Raw genomic sequence first — 26,181 nt, 5'->3', positions numbered from 1 at the left:
TTTTGTAAAGAACAAAAATGGAAAGAAGAAATTACTTTTCGGTGGTTATCTATATCGTGTTGATAAAACAGCAGACAATAAGATTTACTGGAAATGTGATATGTGCTACAGAATGAAATGTTCAGCACGTCTTCTCACTGTCAACGGTAGTATCAAGAGCCAAAGTAGGAATCACAACCATGCAGCAGACACTGCTGAAAATAATATTGCTAAAGCCATGGAGAGTTCAAAAAATTTGCAGTAAATAGTCAAGATACATTATCATTATTATGTGCTTCAATAGAATTAAATTTTGCTGCCAAGATACATTATCATTATCATGTGCTTCAATAGAATTAAATTTTGCTGCCAAGATACATTATCATTATCATGTGCTTTAATAGAATTAAATTTTGCTGAAATCATAAAGTTCCCTTGGAGCAAATGTGAAAAAAAAAACACATAGTATACACATAATTGAAAATCCTGCTTTGCCTAATAGCTGCCTGAGTCCTAGAAGAGCTAACAAAAGCCATCAAAAGAAATTCATTCCTTATGACTCTGGTCCCACAAATGGTTGTATACAGACGCTCCTCTACTTACGTTCATTCGTTTTAGGTTTTTTCAATTTTACGTTTGAACTGACTGTAAAAAAAAATTGGGGAAAAAAATTGTTTTGAGTGAATTTTTTAGTTTAGCGTGCTCTCCATAGTACGAGACGTTCAAACGATACATACTCATGACGCTGCATCCATTGTTTACATGGCACAAACGACAGATTGAATTTTCCTTGCCTCCTCCTCCTCCTCCTCCTTCTCCTCCTTCACCTCCACCCTCCCTCCCATCTTAGCACCTCCTAGATGACGGGTCATCCCTGCACCTTGTCCACTGCCCTGGGTCAGAAGCAGTGTCGCAAGACACAGCACATCCACAGCAAGGCTGCTTCATTAAATCGGCGACCCCCCCCCCCTCTCCGTCCCCCCATATAAAGGAGAGGAAGGGGAGAAATCCCTTCGGTCTGCGTCAAAATTTTGCTCACACACACTACCTCACCCCCCATCCCCCCGTCCATTCTACCTCATGCATCACAATATCTTCCATATACAACCATTCTCCATTCACCCCTGTCCTCTGTCCTCTCCTGTCCTTCCTCAACAGACATTCCCCTCTTCCCCAAAGCCCCCTTCACCCCATCCATCCATCTCATCCTAGGACGTCCCCTCATGTTCACTCCCTCTACATCTGCATTCCATACCTCCTTTACTAGTCTTTCTTCACTCATTCTTTCCATGTGTCCAAACCATCCTAATACTCTTTCATCAACCCTATCTCCCAACTCCCTTTCCACCCCTGTTCTCCTCCTCTCCTCATTTCTCACTCTATCTAGCCTAGTGACCCCCATCATACTTCTCAGACACTTTATCTCAGACACATTCAAACTCCTTCTCTCTTCCTCTCTTCCTCTCTTATGTTCCATGTTTCTGCCCAGTACAGTGCTGTTGGCACAATCACTCCTTCATACAGTCTCCTCTTAGCATCCATTCCCAAATGTCTATTCCTCATTACACTCTTCAATCCACCAAGGCATTTACTCGCTTCTCTCAATCTACATTCTACCTCCACCTTTACCCCACCTTTTCCTGCCACATTTGCACCCAAGTATCTAAAAGTATCCACTTCCTCCAGTTGCTCTCCCTTAATGCTCACTTCCAGATTACTGCCACTTTCACCCCTTGTACATCTCATCACCTTACTTTTACCCACATTTATCTTCAGCTTTCTTCTATCTCACACTCTCCCAAACTCTGTCACCAACTTCCTCAATCCCTCCTCCGATCCTGCCACAAGCGTAGTGTCGTCTGCAAACAACAGCTGGCTCACCTCCCACTTTTCTCCATTTTCTTTAACCATCTCCAATCCCTGACCCACTACCCTTGCATTTACCTCTCGCACTACCCCATCCATGTATAAGTTGAACAGCCAGGGTGACATAACGCATCCTTGACGAAGTCCCACCTTTACCTCAAACCACTCACTCTCTCCATTTCTAATCCTGACACATGCTCTACTACTCTCATAAAAACTCTTGACAGTTTCTAGAAGCTTTCCTCCTATCCCATATATCCGCATAACCTCCCACAGTGCCTTTCTGTCTACCCTGTCATAAGCCTTTTCCAGATCCATAAAGGACCAAAAAACATCCTTCCCCTTTCTTATAGCTTTCTCACATATCTGTCTTACCACAAAAATCTGATCTTCACAACCTCTACCTGTACTAAATCCACACTGTTCCTCACCAATTACTCCCTCTATTCCTCTCCTAATCCTCTCAATCAAGATCCTCCCATAAGCCTTCCCAACTACACTTAACATGCTAATCCCTCTGAAACTACTACATTCACACTTGTCCCCTTTTCCCTTGTAAAGTGGAACTATACAAGCACTCCTCCAGTCCTCCGGCACTCTACCCTCTCTCCAGCAAACATGAAATAACCTCACCAACCAGTCCACCATCACTGTACCTCCTTTTTTAAGACATTCTGCATGGCATCCATCCAGACCAGGTGCCTTACCTGCTTTCATCATCTTAACTGCTGCCTTCACTTCATCCTTCCTTATTTCTCCTCCATTTTCTTCACTCATCATGGTCATTTTCTAAGCATTTCCCACTGCAGCTATCTTTCCTTCCCTATCCTCCTTCACATTTAGCAACTCCCTAAAATATTCTGCCCATCTTCCCCTTACTGCCTTCTCCTCCATTATCATCTCTCCATCTGCACCTTTTACCTTTTCTTCTCTACATGATTCGCCTCTTGTTCCTCTCTTAATTTCTTTCCAAAACATCTTTTTATTACTTTAAAAATTTTCTGTCATACTCTTCCCCTTTGAAATTACTCTTTGAAATTAATGTTATTATTTTACTATGTTATGTTTATGATTAATGATTTAGGGGTGTTTTATAAGATACGGTAATAGAATTTATGGATGTATAGTACAGTATGAACGGTCATACATTACTGGAACATACAGTAACAACTTACGTTCATTTTCACATTACGTTCGGCCGTTCAGAACATAACTAAAACATAAGTTGAGGAGCATCTGTAATTGAAAATCCTGCTTTGCCTAATAGCTGCCTGAGTCCTAGAAGGGCTTACAAAAACCATCAAAAGAAATACATTCCTTATGACTCTGGTCCCACAAATGGTCATATATTGATATTTGCAACCCAAAGCAGTCTTGATATCTTAGCACATTCCAAGCACTGGCACGCTGATGGAACTTTATAGAACTGTGCCTTTGGTTTTTGCCCATCTTTTACAATGGTGTGAAGTTGGGTAATATTACACCTCATATATGCACTTTTACCTAACAAAACTGAAGAAACCTATGAATGGTTTCTGAAGGCTTTTAAAGAAAAAAATCCTTATATTCCAACCATTAACACTAATGATTTATCTTGAACTTGCCATAGATCAAGAATTTCTAGTGTCTATACATACATATACAGAGTCCTCCTTATATGGTAATTCTTTATCCGGTAAATTCACAGTTATGGTATTTGGTAATTACTACCCTCGATTCTATTTACGGTAAGAAAAATTGACAAATACAGTATCTGCTCATGTTTTGAAGAGGAAAGAGCAGGGAGAAGGTACGTCTGCCATATCCTATTATTACATGTTATAATGGGATTGGTATACATTAATTTCAATTTGCGGTAATGTTTTCAGGAATGCATATGTAATGTATAACGAGGACTTACTGTATATAATTATATATATATATATATACATACATACATACACATATCAAAGGCTTTTTCCCCCTTAAACGGTGGGTTGCCAAAAAGAAAAAGGCATAGATGTGAGGCGGCGGATGATTTCTTTTGCCGGCGGACGATTTCTTTCGCTGGCAGGCAATTTCTTTCCCTCCAATATCTCCACCATGAAGAGACAACAAAGAGGCCTCTCAGCCAAGCTTGGACAAGCTCGGGACCACGAAGCTGACCTCTAGGCCCATATATCTGCCAGACATTCTAGGGCACCAGGTTGACGTATGGATGGTCGCAGTGAAGGGGGGTTCGTTGGGCGAACTTTGCGGTTAAGGGCACTGCTGCAATTTGTAGGGAAAGGTTAGTGTTTCTGTTGGTTTTAGAATGTATGAGGAAGAGAGCACATTATACAATACACGTGTGCCACTGTATGTTCACAAGCACAAATAAAAAGGGGAGTGTGTAGGAGGCTTGTACGTCTCGTCGCTTGCTATCATTCATACCACAGATCCCTCTCGAGAACACCAAGGCATTTACTCGCTTCTCTCAATCTACATTCTACCTCCACCCCCACTTCTCCCTTTGCTGCCACATTCGCACCCAAATATCTAAAACTATCCACTTCCTCCAGTCTTTCACCCTTAATGCTCACTTCCAGCCCACTGTCACTCTCTCCCCTTGCACATCTCATCACCTTACTTTTACGCACATTTATCCTCAGCTTCCTTCTTTCACACACCTTCTCAAACTCTGTCACTAACTTCCTCAATCCCTCCTCTGATCCTGCTACAAGTGGTGTCGTCAGCAAACAACAACTGGCTTATTTCCCACTTTTCTCCATTTTCTTTAACCATCTCCAACCCCTGACCCACTACTCTTGCATTCACCTCTTGCACCACCCCATCCATGTATAGATTGAACAGCCAGGGCGACATAACACGTCCCTGACAAAGTCCCACCTTTACCTCAAACCACTCACTCTCTCCATTTCTAATCCTAACACAAGCTCTACTACTCTTGTAAAAACTCTTGACTGCTCTTAACAGCTTTCCTCCTATCCCATATATCTGCAGTATCTCCCACAGTGTCTTCATGTCTACCCTGTTGTAAGCCTTTTCCAGATCCATAAAAGCCCAAAAAACATCCATACTTGGGCAAATATATAGATTTATTTGATCCAACTTCCCCCTCCCCCCTCAATTTTCTCTATGTTTCTTAAGATCATAGAGAGATATCAACAACAAGAAATTGCTAACAAGCTTCTTAGCTAGCAGACACTACAGTGTTGTACCATACAACATGTCCATACAAAAACATGTCCACATTACAAACCAACCCCTACAAGACCAACTACTAAATATTCACCTCCATCAAACCCATCAGGACATTAGCCCTATGGAAAAATCCTTTCCAAGAGAAACCAGAACCACTCTAATATGATTACATTCAGCTCACCACCCCACATGAAAACAGGACTAATATAGAATGAGCCTGGTCACACAAATTACTGTACCCGATATGCAGCCATTACACAGAAAACGCTTAACACATCTTACATTGCTCTACTCAACCCATACCCAGAAAACAACACAATATTTCTTTCTATATTGATTTGTGGTCCAGTCTGGTTGCTATTGCAAGAGAGATCTGAGGCAACAGATTGATTGATTGATCCATAAAAACTGTAAAGTAATAATAATGATTGATCCCTGATTGGAAACCAGCAACTCACTATGGCTAGCAGTAGACCCTGGGTGCTCCCACAGATTTCTCTGGGAAAAGATGTTGGACTGCTGGCTGTATTGTATTAGTGTGGGTCTTTCTGTGTCACCAACTTATAGTAGTAGGAGAGGAATAGTTTCAGGGTTTCACCTCTTTTTATGTGAAAAGGTGAAGGAAATACAAAATTAATAAAGATCTTGGGTCCAGTCTGGAGCTTGAGAGTCTGTTGAAGGAAATACAAAATTAATAAAGATCTTGGGTCCAGTCTGGAGCTTGAGAGTCTGTTTCTCAGTTTTGTACCTCCAAATGAAGGTAAGGCTGTTGACAGGTTTTGAAGACAGACAGAAGTGAGATGATTCACTGATATCCATCTTGTAGACAAGCACTTGCAGATCCCATTACTGGTCACACAAATATCAGTATAATATTTTTATTTTTTGTTAATGCCATTACAAATAGTCCGTGTCTGCAAATAAGGAATGAGAGTTTCTGTCATGGTTGATGTTGAATGTCTCATTGCAGTGTAGATGCAGGCAAGCTGCCAAAATGGTCATAAAACTGAAGAAATTTAATATTTGTTTTAACCAGTCCACAGAATTTTTTTCCCTCTTTTTTTTTTTTTTGTTAATGATATTTCATTCACATGCAAATTTCATTCATAGAATAGAAACAAGTCTACAGATTATGCTGTTTAATGAAGTAGCACTCCTCACATGTGACAAACATGTTTGAAAAAATATATGTACACACATATATATACCAAAGGCTTTTTCTCCCTTACAAGGGAGGTAGCCAAAGTCAAAGGCATAAATCTACTCCCACCCATTTCATCCCCACATATTCCACTCCCACTCACCACCCCTCCCTCTCTCGTTTCTTGGCTCCTCTTGGATGACTGGTCATCCCTGCATCTTGCCCACTGCTTGTATTTAATTATGATAATTGTTGCCTCAATTTTAGTTAGTGGAAAACCCACAACAGCTGGCAACACTCTCCAAGTCCTCCCACAGATCTATTTGTTAAGAAACTTTGGATTGTTGTCTATGTTGTATTGTTATGGACTGTTTCTGTGTCACCATCAGGAAGTAGGAGTAGGGGAGCAATTATGAATGCAAGAAATACAGTTTTAAGTTTATAGAGATCTTGGCCCCATTACAAAAACCATGTGTCAGCCTCTCAGTGCTGCACTTCCTCATGGATAGGTTTTGAAAATAGATATCTCTGCTATCCATAGTGTGGGACCACAAGCGGGTACTGGTCATTGGTCCCCAGCTTGTATATCCCAACATAAAAATATCATTTACATTATATAGAGCTACTGCCAGCAAATTTTGTTTTCTGCTTTTGACAGGCAATGATTTCTTCACAACAAGGGATTCTTGCATCCTCTAGCTCAGCCACTAAGGACCCAATTGTGTAAGTCATAAATAGCCAGCAGATGTACTGTATGTTCAATTGGCAATTTGAATCACCTGCATGTCTGTTGAAGTCAAAGCCTCCCATCTTACTTCAACCCTATTATGGGCAAATCTTACAGGCTGACATTCAGTCCTTGGATCAAGCATGAGATCAGCTTAGATGAGTACATTGATGAAATGATATGTAAAGTGAAAATGAACGGCAGCATTTAACCTTTTCACTGAATAAAATTGCCTCAAGGCATCTAGAGTAGATTACTAAAGTAGTAAAATGCAGGAAAAGGGTTCATCAAAATATGCTCTGTGTGTTTTTCTCCAGCTAAAAAGACTGCTTAACAATAACAAGAATAAGTGAGATAATTACGATGCATTGATATTTTGAGGGAGATACAAGAAGTAAAGCTAGAATAACCTTATTATGGGACTGAGATGGGATACAGACTGAATTGAGATCGCTACCTAAAAGTTACGATGTGTAGATAATAAGGTACTAACAATCCTCAAACAACAACAATATATTACCATACATTATATTACTTCATTTGATGTATGAAAATGTGATTAAATTATTGTTTATGTACATTAAGGATGCACCCAGGAATTCAGCCCAATTTTCTAATCAAGTATTCAATTGGGCAAATTGATTTTATACAACAATTTTCCCGAATGCATCCCTTATGTATAATATATGGAGGGATTGGTGCACCGAGTTGCTTAAACAAAATACACTCAATAAGTATGGAATAAGTTAATGTTTGAGTAATGGCATATAAACCTAATTAACAAATTATCTTGGTTATTTAAGTCCTTGTAGAATGTGAGGACCTAAGGTCATTGCCTCAAGTGTAGTTTTATCAGGACTTGGTTAGAAGAAGTATTGAAGCTTTCAAGAGCGCCATCACCAGTGCAATTTATAGATTTGGTTATAGGTAATTCTACATACATATACCAAGAGCTTTTTCACCATACAAGAGAGGTAGCCAAAGTCAAAAGGCATAATACCACCCCTACCCATTTCATCCCCACCGATTCCACTCGCATTCACCACCCCTCCCTCCCTCTCATCTTGATTCCTCGCCCGTTGCTTTGGGTCAGAAGCAATGCAGCAAGATACTGCACATCCACAGCAAGGCTGCTTCTTTTAATTGGTGAACCCCCTCCATCCCTTCATGCAGAAACATTGAAGATAGGAAGAAATTCCTTCAGGCCGTGTCAAAATAACTTTCACACAGAACCACTCCCTAACCCCCTTTTGCTCAGTGCCCCTTTCACCCCATCCATCCATCTCATCCTTGTTTACCCCCTCATGTTTACTTCTTCCACCTCTACCTTCCACACTTCTTTTACTAATTTTTCTTCACTCATTCTGCCCATGTGTCTAAACCATCCCAACATACCTCCTTTTCTACCCCAGCTCTCCTCGCCTCTTCATTTCTCACACTATACAACCTTGTACATGCATAGATATAACAAGGGCTTTTTCCATCTCACAAGGGAAGTAGTGAAAGTCAAAAGGCATAATTCCACTCCCACCCATTTCATCCCCACCCACTCCACTCCCATTCACCACCCCTCTCTCCCTTCTTGGTTCCTCTTAGATGATTGGTCATCCTGCATCTTGACCATTGCCCTGGGTCAAAAGCAATGCAAGACACAGCACATCCACAGCAAGGTTGCTTCATTTAATCACTGACTCCCTTTCTCTGTCCCCTCATGCAGAAAAACTGAAGACTGAGAAATCCCCTCAGGCTGTGTCAAAATATCATTCACATGTAACCACTCCCTAATCTCCCAATCCCCACCCACCCCCTTTCACGCATCAGTATCATCCATACACAACCATACTCCACTCACCCCTATCTTCTGTCTTCTCCCTTCCTTCCTCAACATACACCCCCTCTTTCTCAAAGCCCCTTTTACCCCATCCATCCATCTCATCCTCAGTCCCCCCTCTTCTGTTCACTCCATCCACCTCTGCCTTCAACTCTTCTTTTATTAATCTTTCTTCACTCATTTTTTCCATATGTGCAACCCATCCCAATACTCTTTTATCAACCCAATCTCCCAATTCCTTTTCTATCCCCGCTCTCCTCCGCACCTCCTCATTTCTCACTCTGTCCACCCTAGTAACCCCTGCCATACTTCTCAAGCATTTGATCTCAAATGTATTTAAACTCTTCCTCTCTTATGTTCCATGTCTCTGCCCCATACAGTGCTGTCAGCACAATCACCCCTTCATACAATCTCCTCTTAGCATCCATTCCCAAATGTCTATTTCTCATTACACTTTTTAATCCCCCAAGGCATTTACTTGCTTCTCTCAATCTACAATCTACCTCCACCTCCACTCCTCTCTTTCCTGTTGCATGCAACCCCAAGTATCTAAAGCTATCCATTTCCTCCAGCCTTTTTCCTTTAATACTCACTTCCAAATTGCTGCAATCGTCTTTCCTTCTACATCTTATCACATTACATTTACCCACATTTACCTTCAACTTTCTCCTCTTGCACACCTTCCCAAACTCTGCCACTAACTTCCTTAATCCCTTCCTCTACACTCTTCTCACTACCAGGCCCATATGTACTTACAAAGGCCCACATCTCCCTTCCCAGTTTCACCTTCATCCACATTAACCTTGAAGAAACCTCCTTCCACCACACGCTTACCTATCTCTTCACTTAGTATAGCCACCCCTTCTCTCCCACATGCTCACTTCACTCTTGACACCCTCCCCATTACATTCCTAAACTCAAACTCACCCCTCCCTTTCAACTTAGTTTCAATGCCAGTGCATCCATCTTTCTTCTCACAAATATACTGCCTATCTCTTCACTTTACTCTCATCTGTATCACACTCATGTACATTAAGACCCAAAGATCCAACCTTGTAGCCCCTACCATACTTCTCAAGCATTTCATCTCAAACACATTTAAACTCTCCCTCTCTTCCTCCACTATGTTTCATGTCTCTGCCCCATACAGTGCTGTCAGCACATTCACCCCTTCATACAATCTCCTCATCCATTCCCAAATGTCTAATTACACTTTTTAATATCCCAAGGCACTTATACACTTCTCCCTATCTACAATATACCTCCACCTTCGCCCACTTTCATGCTACATGTGACCCCAAGTACTTCAAGCTATCCACTTCATCCAGCTTCTCTCCTTTAATACTCACTTCCAAATTCCTGCCATCCTCTCCCCTTGTACATCTCATCACCTTACTTTTACCCACATTTACCTTCAACTTTCTCCTCTTGCACACCTTCCCAAACTCCATCACTAACTTCCTTAATCCCCCTCTGATCCTGCCATTAGTGCAGTGTCATTAGCATACAACAACTGGTTTATTTCCCACTTTTCTCCATTTTCTGTAACCATCTCCAATCCCTTACCCATTACCCTTGTATTTACCTCTCACGCCACCCCATCCATGTACATATTGAACAGTCATGGTGATATGACACATATCTGGCAAAGCCCAACCTTTATCCTAAACCACTCTGTTTCTCCATGTCTAATTCTAACACAGGCTCTACCAATTTTGTAAAAACCCTTGACTGCTCATAACAGCTTTCCTCCTATCCCATATATCTGCAAAACCTCCCACAATGCCTTCCTGTCCACCCTGTCATAAGCCTCCAAATCCTTGAAGGAATACCTGTTTTATCACAAAAATCTGATCCACACTACCCTTACCTTTCCAATAGGTAATTCTAGATTATTTTATTCATCAAAAATGCAAATACGGTAATCCCTCACATGTTTAAACTGCTATCATCCAAACATGATATTTGTATATTGTATATTACTTTTATGCCTTCAGAATTTAAAATTGAGCACTGGAGTTCGAGACTGGGGAGGGGTTGGGAAATAATTTTAATTTGTGTATCTGAATACTCCCCAAATCCAATTACCCTATGGTGCAATTAGTTTGGCTGTGGGAGGGATTATTATTCCGAATCAAGGAGTTAATCTAATTAGCACCCTTAGCACACATTTTTTGTGGCAAACATTAGATTGTCTGATTTCATTTTGGGTATATTGTTGACTTGGTCACCCCCTTATAAAAGGGAAAAGGCCCTATGGTATGTGTATCTATGTATGTATTCAGGGACAAGCCCTGGTAGCTTAGCTTAGGCCTGTATGCAGCTGATTAAAATGCACATGGCATTTTGTGGTATGGTATTGAAGGGGTTGATGGTAATAGCCATATGGTTGTAGTTGTACATTATTATACTTAGTCACTGCATTCCTTACCAAGGGAAGTTTGCCCTGTCATTGACCGTAAGACATCGACCTCTGGTAGGCTTTCTTTATCCTTCCCACTCAATAGCTCCTTTTCACCCTCCCATTCAGCAATGAAGAAAAAACAAATGATAGTTACTTCTCATTCTTCATTCTTTGCAGGAGCCAGGCATGCCCCTTACCCCGTCACAAGAGTGTTCCAGAGATAGAGGTGATAGGGGAGGTGTCATCAAACAGGCAGCAGGAACTTCAGCCAACTCCTCAGTCAGGAATGCAAAACATTTCCTTTTTGAACAAAGATAAACAAATGCACAAGAGCACTGTAGGATCCACAAAACAAGTGAAGTACAAACATACAAAGGATGGAAGTCAAACTCATAAGGGTAAAGAAAAACCAATGCAAACACAGGGTAGGGAACCTCAAGAAAAACAGAATTTGAATGTGCAGCCAAGAGAACAACCACAGAACTCTATGTTCTCTTATCTATTGGCCACCCAGGATGTGGGAGGAATAGAGGGAGTGGGGACATCTCAGCCACAAGCTATACTTGCAGAACAAAACTCCAGTACACTGTTATCTTTACCTCCTGATTACGAGAATATTGCACAGGTGTGCACACAATTTATTTGGTGTCGAAAGCATCAATTGTTGGAGCAATCTTCCTCAGATACTGATGCTAGAGTTCATAAATCAAGGACCAAACAGTTAGATATTATTCGTTCTAAAATGTACCGCTATATTCATCAGCATGGGAAACAAAATATGTATAAAGTAATGGAGATGGTGAAAGCACCTGTGAAACAGAATGTGTTGCATGGTGTAGGGCTTCAAAGTAGCCAGCTGTTTCAACAACAGTCACTACCACAAATACAGGAGCAAGAGATGCATCAATCACAACAAGTGCAACAACCAGTGACTCAACAAGCCCAAGTTCAGCTTTCAAATCTGCTGCAAGTTTCTGGAAAAGAACCATATGATAATGTCATACCCTTGCTTCACCCTTCAACAGAACAAATGAGCCATCAACAGCAAGGATATCTAGAACCTGGAGGAGGTGGCAGTAGTAAACAAGGAGTACAGTTGAACCAGAAGAATCAACAGTCAGTACATCAAACTGCACAGGTTTCTTTATTACAACCCACAACTAAGGAACAGCCTTTACAGGGGAGTTATTTCATTCATCCATCAACACTAGTGAATAGCATGCTTCAGGGTGGTAAATGTACAGAAAAAGGTACACAAATATCTTTGCAGAGCCCCAATGTATTTCAAATCTCCCATGGTCAAACTAATAATATTCAGGTGAACAATGTGCTAAGGGAAAGTATTCCTGGTAATGTGGTCCAACAGCCACAACAGATATCCATCCTCAGTTCTAAAGATGAGCATGGCACCATTATAGACTCGTCAAAAAAGGTTCAGATGAAGATCATTGTTCCACCATATCCACCACCACCACCGTATTCTGTGCATACAGACAGTTTAGCATCTACTACCTTGTCAGTTGGACAACATTTACAGGAATCTCACATTGTCCCAACTACATTCAATCCTGAGACACACCAAGTGGCACAGCAAGGGCAGGTGCAGCTACACCAACCACAGCATAGCCAACAGCAACTCCCAACAAGGATGACTACCATGCAACACCGTGAGTTATTTTCTTTGGTGCATTCCTCCACCCCTAATTCTTAGTATGTAAAAATAGATTATTAACCTGTGTATTTTAGTAATCCCCATATTGGGGATTGGCTGCATAGGTATGTGCAGTTAGTACTGATGCTTCAGTTGTTACTCCTACAAGCCAGAGTCATGTTGCATTCTTTTATGTTGGGAGATTAATTTCCTCAGAGGAATACAAAGTCATTTTAACATTTACTATCCCTTGTTTCTATTGTTCTTTACCTCCTTTACCACTCAAAGGACATATTTTCTCATGCACCTATGGTGGGAGGGCTAAGAATGTCACTGCCATAGTGATACTGACAGTGTAAATATAGTACTGCTATCAGTCAATCAATCTGTTGCTATGGTTCTCTTTTGCAGGAGACACTTGATGAATAGACTTTGAATCGTTGTCAGAAAGGTGAAAGTCTAGGGCAATGTAATATAAAGTGTCTTTTGTGTGTGGTTGTATCTAGGGTAATTGGAATCTGTTGCCAGGGCCAAATCTGTGCTGGTACAGTTTTGATGCAGAATGGTGGCCTGTACCTAGGTGACTAGTGCAGTTCTTGTGTATTTAGCATGAAATAATAATACATTGGTATTAGCTGCAATATTTGTCTTCTTTGGTGGTTGTGCTTGAGGGAGTGCGTCACTTTAAATTATGTCATTGGAATTAGAGGTTGTAGTTTTGTTGGTCTCTGGAGCTCCAGTTGTTGTGAGTCGTTGTTATTGTAATTTCACATTGACGGAGAGTTGGTGGGTCCATAATAGACTTGGGATGATGAGAGTGTAAATCATAGTCTCTATATCCTTAGCTTACTTGGACTGTGCAATTGGAAACAACAATACAAAAACCACATGGTCTCAGTCAACCACAACAACAAGCTTACCCAGTTGCAGTGGGGATACAATATAACATGCAAAATACTACTTCTCTCCCTTTATAAAAAAACACAATTTATGGTTATAAGTCCATCCTACCCAATGGTCTACAGATGTAACTGGAATGCCTCATCTCAGTTGGTTGCACTAAACAGTCTTGGTTATTACTTAGAAGGTCTTCTCTTGGAGGTTGTACATTAGTATTGTCTCCATTAACCTCTTCAATACATGTCAAATATTTGCATGCACATCAGATTGCCTGATGTATGGTGATGCATTACAATACACGCATTACAAAATACAAAGTTACTGCTGTTATACTCATTCTCATTCACCCTGAACAAGTATGTCACAGATAAAGTGATCAAGCCTGTTCACAGAATATGGGGTCACTTAGTTACAACTACAAAATAAGTAATCAAGAACCCATTGTTGACATCCTTGTATATCCTGCTCATGGCTCATGATGTATACATAGATGTCATTGTATTCAAAAGGTTAAGAGATGAATCAAATATTGGATCACTGGAAACATCTACTCTAACTAAGGAGTTATCAATGGAAGTATCATTTGAATTGTCTAATTGTCTCTTAGGATAGCCAAAATCACCCACAAATCTAGGCATAATTTGATCAGCATGTCTTTTCCATTCTCCACTCACCCTTATCTCCTGCCCTTCTTCCTTGATCAACAGACTTTCACCTAATGCTCAAAGTCCCTTTCATCCCATCCATCCATCTCATCTTCAGCTGTCCCCTCCAGTTCATCCCATCCACCTCTGCCTTCCACACCTCTTTTACTAATCTTTCATCACTGAGACCATCCTAATACTCTTTCATAAAAAAGAAAGAAAAAAAAATCTCCCTGCATTATTCAACCTCCTCACAAAACATCTCGCAACACCAATTCCAGAGAATAACACCAAAGCACCCACCTGTCCAGACAGTCTGATGACACTAACCCAGCATGGTAACTAGAGTATAGCTGCTAAGAATAACCAAACTTACTTAAACAAGAACAGTGGCTTACAGTGGGGGATGAAGGCACACCCTCAGAAATCAACAGTAACATTGCTCACTCCAGATAACCATGAATCAAAGAAATATCCAGTAATAAAATTAAATGGCCAAATCCTTCCATTTGAAAAGAACCCAAAAATCCTAGGCCTCAATTTTGATATATAACTTTAGTGCATACATTGAAGACCTGACAAAGAAAATCAACAAGAAAATAAATATATCAAGGTCAGAAGGAAACCCTAATTTTAGTCTGCAAACAATTCTCAAGAACCACACACAACTATAATTTCATAGCATAGTTCCCAAAATCAGGAAAAAATACACCCTCTAAACTGCAGAAAAAACAGTGAGAATGATAACAGGATGCACTAAAACCACAACACCTGTAGAATGTATGCCTACAGAAAACAAAATCCTCCCCATAGAACACCACATGAAAATAATAAGTACATAGTTCTATACATAAGTCTTCATACCTACTAACCCATCCCATTACATCACACAGATACAACCAAGTAAAGAAATTATATATACAACACAAACATCAACCACATTCCACTTGCACTATACAACATATCCAGATCAAACTCAAGAGAACCAGGAACCAGACTAGCATGTCTGTTAAGGTCATCATTCAGTACCAATACAGAATAGGCCAACCACAGAAACAAACTACCCTAGATGCAACCAAAACACAGGAGCACACTAGAATTATTGCATTCAGGGTACCATTCACCACTGAGTATCAACACATAATTTGCCTGGCCACAGAAACAAAATATCTTAGATGTATCATCATACAGATGACTCAAAATACCTCATCTTACACTGCCCCTTATGGGAGGTACAGAAAGAGATGAGAAGTAAAATACAAAGTGAGGGAGGCAAAGAAGAGAGCATATGTAAAGTGGGGTAGGAGTTTGACAGAGAATTTTGACAGTACATACATACATATACCAAGGCCTTTTCCCCCTTTTCAAGGGAGGTAGCCAAAAAGAAAAAGGCATAAAATCATTCCCACCCATTCCATTCCTAAATACATTCCACTCCCCTCCACCCTCCCTCTTGGATTGATTGAAGCAGTATGTGGAGCTTAGGAAAAAGAAGAAAATTATAAGGCAATAAGAAAAGATGAGCTACAAAGAGCATTGAAATTAATTGAAGCTGGCAAGGCAATTGAATTAGATGGGTGTCATGTGGAGTGTGAAGAAGGAAGTCACAGTGAACTGGCTAATGAAGTTGTTTAATGTATACCACCTAAGGGAGAGAAATGTGCTGCAGGACTGGAGGAGTGCATGTATAGTTCCACTCTAGAAATTAAACCCTTGCAAATGCAAGGGCAATAGGGAGGGGATTGGAGATGGTTAAAGAAAATGGAGAAAAGTGGGAGGCAAGCCAGTTGTTGTTTGCTGACAACACTGCACTAGTGGCAGGATCTGAGGGGAGATTAAGGAAATTAGTGACAGAGTATGGGAAGTTGTGCAAGAGGAGAAAGTTGAAGGTAAATGTGGATAGAAGTAAGGTGATGAGATGTATAGGGGGAGAGGATGGCAACAGTTTGGTAGTGAATATTAAAGGAGAGAAACTGGAGGAAGAGGATGGCTTTTTAGGTACTTGGGGTCATGTGGTGGGAAAGGGAGGGGTGGAAATGGAGGTATATTGTAGATTAAGAGAAGCAAGTAAATGCCTTGGGGGATTAAAAAGTGTAATGAGCATTTGGGAATGGATGCTAAGAGGAGATTGTATGAAGGAGTGATTGTGCCAACAGTACTGTATGGGGCAGAGACATGGAACATAAAAGAGGAAGAGTTTAAATGTATTTGAGATGAAATGTCTGAGAAGTGTGGTAAGGGTTGGACAAAGTGATTAACAATGAGGTGAGGAGGAGAGCAGGGTTGGAAAAGGGCATGGGAGATAGGGTTGATAAAAGAGTATTGGGATGGTTTGGACTTGTAGAAATAATGAATGAAGAAAGATTAGTAAAAGAAGTGATAAAGGCAGAGATGGATGAAGTGAACATGTGGATGACTGAGGAAAAGGTGGATAGATGGGATAAAAGGGGTGTTGAGCAAAAGGGGGATGTCTGTTGAAGAAAGAAGGGAGAAGGCAGAAGATAGAGGTAAATGGAGAATGGCTGTGTATGTATGATACTATGATGTATGGAATGGAGTGGGTGGAGGTTACCTAGTTGTATTATACAGGAAGGGAGCTATGCTCGCAACAAGTTTGTTCTCAAATTCTATTATGGTGTTTGCACACACTATTGTTTTCTCCAATTTGTTCCCTCTCCAGATCTCTTCTATAATTATCCTTTTTGAGTTTCTTTTCATGTCTCCTTGTTTTTCTTCTATCCCACTTTGATAAGTCTTATCTGTCAAGGATTTCCATGGCTTCCATGATTCTGTAAATGGCCAATAGATCACCTCATTCTCTTCTTTGTTCCAGGGTTGTTAGTTCCAGTTTAGACAATCTTTGCTCATATGTCAATTTTGAGAGTGTTGGGGCCATTTGTCATTGCTCTTTGGATTCTTTCTATTTTACTTATACCATATTCTTTTTTGTACTGGGTGTCCATGATGTTGCAGCGTACTCCAAGTTTGGTCTTATCAGTGTGACTAGTAATTTTTTTACCATTACCTCATCCAAGTAATTTAAAGCCACCTTTATTGATCTTAGTAAATTGTAGGTTTCTCTGACTATTTTGTTTATCTGCTTGTCTGGGGACATGTCTTTGATGATAATTACTCCTAGGTCCTTTTCGGAACTTACTTTCTTTACTTCCTTTGCACTGATTTTATATTGTCCTGATATTCTTTTTTTACTTTTCCAAATTCCATTATAGTACATTCCTGAATGTTAAAGTTAACTTCCCACTTTTGACTCCATTCCCAGACCGTCCAGGTCTCTCCGCAGTGATTCACAATCTTTTTCTGTACACTCATACCTCGATTTAACGGACCTCACTTTAACGGATTTCGGGTGCAACGGACAAAATCTGTAGCTTCCGGATCGTCCGGAGCAACCGGACGCGGTCTGATGTTTCCGCAGTTGACCGCCAGATGACCTATGGTCGCTTTGTTTACAACTGTGCCGGAACACATGGAACTGTTTGGTCTGTGTTTTTCGACCTTTTTGGCCCTGTTTTGTGTGTTGTTTGTGAAATAATTCAACAGTTTTTTTAACCATGGCACCTGTACATCCTGTAGAAAAGAGGAAAAGAGTCAATTTAACAGTATCACAGAAGCTTGAGTTGATTAAAAAGTTGGAAAGTGGAGTGTCGGTGAAGCAGGTGTGTGATGAATATGGAGTAAAGAAACAAACTGTGTCTGATATTCGTAAACAAAAGGAACAACTTACCCAATATTCGCTGAAGTATTTTTCATTTTTTGGGGTGAAAATTTTGGACTTGGTACTCATGGGGTGAAAATTTTGGGCCAGATCCCAGGTATTTACACTAACAGATTGGATAGTGTGCGTAAAAGTACCGTACTGTATTCATTCCTCATTTTTTCGTAATGTAATCATTGAAATACAGTAGTATCAGAAACTTCGGACAATCGGGTATATCGGACCGGTGTTCCCCCCTTTTAGTCCGTTAAATCGAGGCATGAGTGTACTTACTTTCTTTAGCAATTTTGTGTCATCGTAGGAGTGGTTGTGTGAATGATATTTTGATCCAGCCCAAAGGGATTTCTCCATATCTTCAATGTTACTGCATAAGGGGACAAAAAGGGGGTGGGGTCATCAATTTAATGAAGCAGTCTTGCTGTGGATGTGCTGTGTCTTGTTGCTGCATTGCTCCTGATCCAGGGCAATGGGCAATATGCAAGGATGACCTGTCATCAAGGAGGAGCCAAGATGAGAGGGAGGGGTGGTGAATGACAGTGGAATGGATGGGAGTGGAATTAAGCATTTTGACTTTGGCTACCTCCCAGCCAGTGACAGAGTTTGGGAGAACATGTGAAAGGAGAAAGCTGAAAATAAATGCAGGCAAAATCAGGGTGATAATAGGTACATTGGGAGAAAGGCTAGAGGAGGTTGAGAATTTTAAGTATTTAAGAGTCACATGCAACGGAATGGAGGAGTAGGCTTGCAGGGAAGTTGCAGTGTAAGTAAATGTCTTTGAATGAAAAATATCATGAGAAATAGATACCTGGGGATGAATACAAAGAGAAGACAGTATGGAAGGATGATTGTATCCACACTAGTGTATGGGGCAGAGATTTGGAATTTAAGGGATGCAGAAAGGAGGAGCTTAAATGTGTTTGAGATGAAGTGCATAAGAAATATGGATGGGATTATGATGATAGAGTAAGAAATTAAAAGAGGGGTGGAAAGAGAGATGGCAATTAGGGTTATTCAAAGAAAACTGAAATGGTTTGGACATGGAAATAATGAATGAAGAAAGGCTAGGAAAAAAAAAGAAACTGAAAGTCAGAGGTGGATAGGGTGAATTTGAGGGAAGACCAAAAATGGGCTAGATGGATGGGGTTAAAGCCTTGGGTAAAAGGGGAATGTAGGTGGAGCAGGGGAGGGAGAGGCCAAGAGATAATATGAACGGAGAGTAGTTGTGAATGAATGATAAATTGACATAACCTCTTGTGTGCTCTGTAATTTGCAAGTAGATGAGGGGGAAGATTACAGTGTAACAAAGTGGTGGTAGTAAATCAACTTTTTGGCCATGATATGGAGGTGCAGTCTCTTGCTGCATATTCTCTGACCCAAGCATTGGGCAGGAGACATGGATAACCCTTCATCTACAAAAGTTAAGATAAAAGGGACATCAAATGGACTTTTGTATAGGTATGGGATAGGTGAATGGTGGGTATATGCTTTGACTCAGCTTAACCTCCACCCCTTAAAGGGGGGGAAAGGCCTTTTAGTATATGTATGCATATTCTACTTAATACTATTCTGAACAGTATATTTAATAAGATTTATTAAACTATTTAATGTTATTCTTTCCAGGAAATATTTAGTGTTTGACCATGGCAAAGAGTGTTGGCAGGCATATGCTTAGACTCAACGGAGTGGACACACAGACATCTATCCAATGTGGCATTTCTTCAATTTTCTACAAGAACCTAGCATCACAGCTAAATAGACAAATTACTGAAATTTAATCTAAGTTGAAAATATTACATATTCTGTAAGAATCCATTTTACAACCAAGCATTGTATGGAGAAGGGATCTAGAGAAAGGAATAGATATGATCCAACTATACCATGCTATTGATGTAAAAATGAGAGTTGTTTCAAAGGTCATTTTATTTCTAGGTGAGATTCCTAACTGTTCAACCATCTGTATCCTGAAGTTTGTTAAATTTATATGAAATTTCATCCCTTCAGCCCAGTGATGTTTTGAATATATTTTGTTTTAATTAATATCAGGCCAAGGGATAGCCACCAGACAAATTGTGATCTCCATCTGTTATGACCCCAGTTCGCCCCTCAGCAAAATTAGTGCTGTTAGCCAATATGAGAATTATAGTCATCAGACTGAAAGAGTTAGTTAACCCATCCTTGAGTATATGGAGGGATGATATAAATTGTATACATGGATACACATATACATTCCTATACTTTTATGGCATGTTCTAGTAGACTCTCTACTGCCACATTACATAGCATCTCCCATACCTGCATAGAATGATATGGTAGTACTACTTTTCCAGGCCTCTGAAATTCCTTCACCTAGCTTTTTATTCATAATGTAAGTCAACTATCTCAATCTCTTCCTACTGCCTTCCCATTCTTCTTCTTTTCCCAAACTGCTCGCACCTCCTTATCTATTATCTCCTTCAGTGCTCCTACTTTTGTTGTTTCTTCCAACTTTTGATGAAGCTGTTGGTTTAGTGATATGATATGGTTTAACGACACACACTCCCCCCTATCGGGAGGCTAGGATGGTGCCCCTCACAGAGGGCTTTGTAGTGTGGAATTTAATGAACCATGCCCTTGGTTCAACTTTGCTGGTGGCAGGATTTGAACCACCCTCACCTCATCCTTCACCACAAGTAACGACGCCCTAACCTGCTCAGCCAGCAAGTTGGTTTAGTAGATCCCTAAAGTATTCAATGTATCCATTGTTTCTTTCTCTTCCACTGTAACTTCTTCTATGTTGTCCTTTATATATTTTCTTCCTACCACATCTTGTCTCTTTTCATCTGCTTGGCTTTTCTCAATAGATCTTCATTCTTCCTTGGTTCACTCGAACTTTTCTTCTGTTATTCCCAAATAGATCTTTCAATATTTGCCCCCTCCCTATTTGCTTCTTTTTTGTAAGCTTCTTTCTTCTCATATTACCCATCAAACTGTTTTATTCCACCACCAAATTCTTGTTTTTCAAAATTTACCTGTTGTCTCTTATCACATTTTTGTTGTACATTTTTTTCATATTATTTCTCCTTTACCTGCTTCCAAAATACTTTTTAAAGTAGTAATAATTAATTCTTTGTGTTCTGCCTCGGTCTGTGCTCGTCTTTTGCAGGATATATGCCACTCAAGTCTTCTTTCCATTTCCTTCCATTATAATCCCCATATTCATTATCTCAGCCTTGCCGTTTCCTATTACCACTTCATTCACCTTTATACTTTTTTCACTATCATCAATCCTATTTTATCTCCTCTGTCCTGCCAACAAACGTCATATTTTGCTTTTCTCACCTAAATCAGTATTTCTATTGATATTGGTCTCAGTAGAACAGATGATTTCTGGTTCTTTCTCTTTTCATTAGGTATCTGTCTCTAATCTTGCTACCTCCATTCTTTTTGATTTGTTAATTTACAAAGAGCATGACAACAGGATGAGCTTTACTCATCTTTTTTTCAATACCATTTACAAAGGATTACAAAGGCGGAGCAAGCCGACAGGAGACCTTTTGGTCCATATCTAGGTCAGATGTGAGAAAAAAATAATAGGTAATAATAATTGATAAACAAATAAAAACTATAATAATGTAAATATCAGATAAAATACATAAATAAATGCATAGGTATAGTTAAATGATAAACAAACAGGTAAATAGTAAATAATAATAAATTGACATATAACTAATAATAAATGAGAATCAAACAGACAAATGATAACAAAACAAAAACAAATAATATAGAATAAATGATAATCATGACAGCATCTTGCTTAGGTGTTTATCTAAATGATTCTTAAAGCTTCGAACTGAACTACATTGCACTGCCTCTGCAGGAAGTTTATTCCATTCATTAACTACACAGTTGGCGAAGTTGTTTCTACCCACTTCCAAATTGAATCTATTTCCTGACAGATTGAGACCATTGTTTCTTGTCTGATTCTCATTCAGTGTGAAAATTTTGTCACTTTTGATGTTGTCAATTCCCTTTAGAATTTTAAAGACCTGCATCAAGTCATATCTGAGTCTATGCTTTTTTAGGGAAAACAGATTCATATGTTTTAGTCCATTTTTGTGTGATTTATTTTTATTTGGAATCCGTTTTGTGGCTCGCCGTTGTACTTTTTCCAGTCTGTCAATGTCTTTAATGAGATTTGGTGACCATACGGAAACAGCATATTCCAAATGTGGACGAAATAATGATTTGTATAGCTTGTTAATGAGTCCTAGAATCTTATTTGCTTTCTCAGAGGCTGAAATACACTGCTTGGATTTGAGATCATTACTGATAAGTACGCCGAGATCTTTTTCACTATTCACTTTTGTTAACGAATTTTCAAATAACTTGTAATCGTACTTACCTCAGATCCAGTCAAAATTATTGCTCTTATTTGGTCCAATTCTTTCTCTTTCTTTCTTTCTGTGCTGCCATGTATGAATGTGATATAAATCACAAAAGTACAAATGTTATCTTATTGTAGGAAAGAATATGGAAATCATATACACTCTAGATGTGTGTCTTGCTACATTGCTTCTGACCCAATGCAGTGGACAGGATACAGGTATAACTCGTCATCCATCTGGAGCTAAGATGAGAGGGGGAAAAGGGTGGTGGATAGGAGTGGGGACGTGCCTTTGACTTGGCCACCCCCCCTTATAAGGGGGGGAAAAGCTCTTGGAATATACATATATATATATATATATGTGTGTATGTATATATATAGACGTATTTATATTTTAGTAGGATAAGACTGAGTCATTTTTACTCTGTACAAGGTTCCTGAAAACCAGGTTGTTGTCTAGTGAAGTGTGGCCATTCACTTATCCCACTATCATCTGTAGATGCATTGCTGAAATATGGAAACCATAGAATTGCATACCCATATGGAAAGATGAAAATGTATAACTATTACTTTGAAGGCATGTCTTCAGGCAGTTTGACCTTTGAGACTGAACTTTCACTTGTTTGCAAGGTATCATGGTCATCGATAAAGATTGTTTGGATGAACATATTGCTAAAGTGTAATGAAATAAAGTTTCATTTTTGCAAAGTCTCAGGATGTACCAATAAAGTTTTTTTTTTCCAATGTCTATTATAGTGTAGTTGTGCTCATATGTTGATTAGATCATGTCATAAATGTTACTGAAATCTTAAGTGGACCACAGTTCTTGAAATATAAATGAATTGAAGCCTGATAACGACGATAGTGATAGTTTTGTCATCTATTGACAAATATGATGCTCTTATATGTGAGAGGGCAACTTTTTCCATCCTTTATGTCATTTTGTATATATTTTGGTTACAATAGGCACAAAACTTCAATACATTATATTCTTATCCATTTTTCTTATGTTTTACATGTATCATGACACATTTAGTATTTGTGAAACTAGGTCATGATATAGCCACAAAATAGAAATATTGTGTTTATACTCTGGATAAGTATGCTTCAAAAAGTACAAAAAGAAAGAAAAAGATCTGGGGAAGACAGTGTTCAAACAGATGAGTAACATAATATAATTAGTGTAATTTTTTTTACAAAGAATAAATTCTACAAGAGTTTAGTGTTTATATTTCCTCACAACATCTAAGGATTCATTCAAAATCATATATTTATCATTTTGATAGTCTCTTAATTAATGACTGGAAAAGATAAAAAGAAAATTCTATCAAAGAAAAATATAATTCCTGGCAAAATTTTCATTGTTTCAGACACCGAGAAAAAATTAAGCATTTCCTTCACCTCTTGAATATGATGATGCCTATGTATGTCATGAACTGAGAATGGGGTACACAAGGATGCCAGCATTGACTTCATGATTATATTTATTTTGTAGTTGTTGCTGACCTCTGTATTCTGTGAACATGCTTGATCACATTTTCTGTGACTATACTCAGGGTGAAAGAGAGTGAGTATAACAGCAATAGTTGTGAGGTTTAATATCATTAACTCCACCCATCAGAAGGCTAGGACAGTGCCCCTTACAGAGGACTTTGTAGTGTGGAATTTAATGAACAATGCCCATGGTTCAACTTCACTGGTGGCAGGATTTGAACTGCCATCCCCTTGACCTTCATTGCAAGAAACGATGCATCATTGTACATCAGTCAACCTGATGTGTGCACATATATTTGACTCGTATTGAAGAGGTCAGCTAGGAAAATGTTGGAGATTTCATAATGTAAGAGCATGAGTAATACAGAGAAGACAAGGAGAAATCCCACTGAGACTATTGCCCACTCACAGGCTCATCATCCAGATGGAATTAAGATTAAAGGGAAAACAAATAGGTAATGAGCGAAAGGTGGATGCATGACTTGACTGGCCACCTTCCAAGGGGGAAAAGTCCTTTTAGCGTATGTATATGTAAGAGACCTTTGGGGATAAAAGTGTCATGAGGAATAGGCATCTGGGAATGGATGCAGAGAGAAGATTATATGAATGGGTGATTGTGGTGATGTCATTCTATAAAGTTTGAATTTAGACTGAATTAAGAGAGGCAGAGAGAAAAGTTTAAATGTGTTTGAGATGAACTGTCTGAGAAGTATGGTAGGGGTTACAAGGTTGTATAGAGGAGGAGAGTTGGAGATGGAAAAGGACATGACAGATAGGGCTGATGAAAGAGTTTTGGGATGGTTTGGCCACATGGAAAGAATGAAGAAAGATTAGTCAAAGAGGTGTGGAAGGCAGAAGTAGATGAAGTGAACTTGAGGATATAACAGAGGATGAAATGGATAGGGTGAAGGGGTGTTGAACAAGAGGGGAATGTCTGTTGAGCAAGGAAGGTGAGAAGGCAGGAGGTAGGTGTGAATGGAGAATGGCTGTAATGGAAGGATGGGAAAGGGGAAGTAGGGAGTGGTTATGTGTGAATAATATTTTGATGTAGCCCAGATGGATTTCTCCCCATTTTTTTTTTCCACATGAGGGGATAGAGAGGGGGGTTGCCAATTAAGTGAAGCAGCTTTGCTGTGGATATACTGTGTCTTGCTGCATTGCTTCTGTCCTAGGGCAGTGAGTGGCATACAGGGATGACTCATCATCCAGGAGGAGCTAAGATGGAGGAAAGTGTGGTAGGTGAGAGTGGGTACTTGCCTTTTAACTTGGCTACCTCCCTTATAAGCCTTTAGTATACAGGTAGATGTAAGAGTATAGGAATAAAGTTAAAAAAAATAGATGTGAGTATACCACAGTGAATTCCACAATGATAACAACATGGTGAAGAACAATGTGGGTAAATGTACACCAGTCCCATATTGTGTGTATCTCTCCAATATACAAATTTACACATAAACAACAAACCTATATCTATCAAGTCAATATATATACTGTATATATATATATATATATATATATATATATATATACATATATATATATATATATATGTATATATATATATATATATATATATATAAAATCACAGTTATGTGAGTTATGTGTATTGAAATCAATCCATTGCCCACTGGTCTACAAAGTCCATTTATTGCTCATACAAATCTCCACCCACTTGAAATCTATATCTTTCTGCTAGGTACCTTCTTGTGTTGGCATCTCCAGTAATAAATGAGACAAGGTATCTTGAAAGATGGCATCTTCCCATTTTGACATCTACATTTCCTGGGAGCAGCTTTGGTTATCTGGGGGAACTACCAGTGGCGGACTTAGCCTACATGGTGCCCTGGGCGAACCTCACCTTCGGCGCCCCCCTTCCACAATGCACATAAAATGCTTGGCTTCTCCCACTCCTCTCTCTCTCTCCTTTTATGGGACTTTTATACATTCGGTATAGATAGACTCAGGCGCTCATGGTTTGATTTGCATTTGGAAGTGGGCAATGCCACCCACTCCCAAGTGCCACCCTGGGCGACCGCCCATAGGAAGAACCGCCACTGGGAACTACCACAACCTTTACCCAAAAGTACACCTTCATGTTTTTTCAATGTTGAGGGGTGATTTTCTAGTCATCATCCCTCTTCTCCTCTTACCCATAGATGAAGAGAGCAACCTTGGACCCACCACAAATTACACATGTCCATCATGCTCCAATCCTATCACCTCAAGCCATCAGACAAAGGACTCAGTTCAATGCAATTTATG

General features: G+C 39.5%; 1 protein-coding gene and 1 long non-coding RNA gene across 7 annotated transcripts in view; one reads left to right on the top strand and one right to left on the bottom strand.

The window, feature by feature from the left end:
- The window catches only part of LOC143020952 (uncharacterized), a 182,758-nt gene extending 159,113 nt beyond the window's left edge, over positions 1 to 23,645 (top strand). For all 6 annotated transcript variants that reach the window (XM_076177971.1, XM_076177976.1, XM_076177972.1 and 3 more), the window contains exons 7-9: positions 6,828 to 6,892; positions 11,309 to 12,798; positions 19,683 to 23,645. In XM_076177971.1, coding sequence (XP_076034086.1) covers positions 6,828 to 6,892; positions 11,309 to 12,798; positions 19,683 to 19,693 — 1,566 coding nt within the window. In that variant the 3' untranslated portion in view covers positions 19,694 to 23,645. The remainder of the gene's footprint in view (positions 1 to 6,827; positions 6,893 to 11,308; positions 12,799 to 19,682) is intronic.
- On the bottom strand, positions 651 to 6,813 carry LOC143020953 (uncharacterized). Its single transcript, XR_012965960.1, has 2 exons — positions 5,487 to 6,813; positions 651 to 4,095 (listed from the first exon to the last, which is right to left on the bottom strand). It is a non-coding gene; the product is annotated as an uncharacterized LOC143020953 (long non-coding RNA).
- Positions 23,646 to 26,181: the final 2,536 nt, after the last annotated feature.

Source organism: Oratosquilla oratoria, chromosome 41 (assembly GCF_046742065.1).
Source record: "Oratosquilla oratoria isolate Oo_2021 chromosome 41, ASM4674206v1, whole genome shotgun sequence".
Classification (NCBI taxonomy): Eukaryota; Metazoa; Arthropoda; class Malacostraca; order Stomatopoda; family Squillidae; genus Oratosquilla; species Oratosquilla oratoria.
This window is presented reverse-complemented; position numbering and strand designations above follow the sequence as displayed.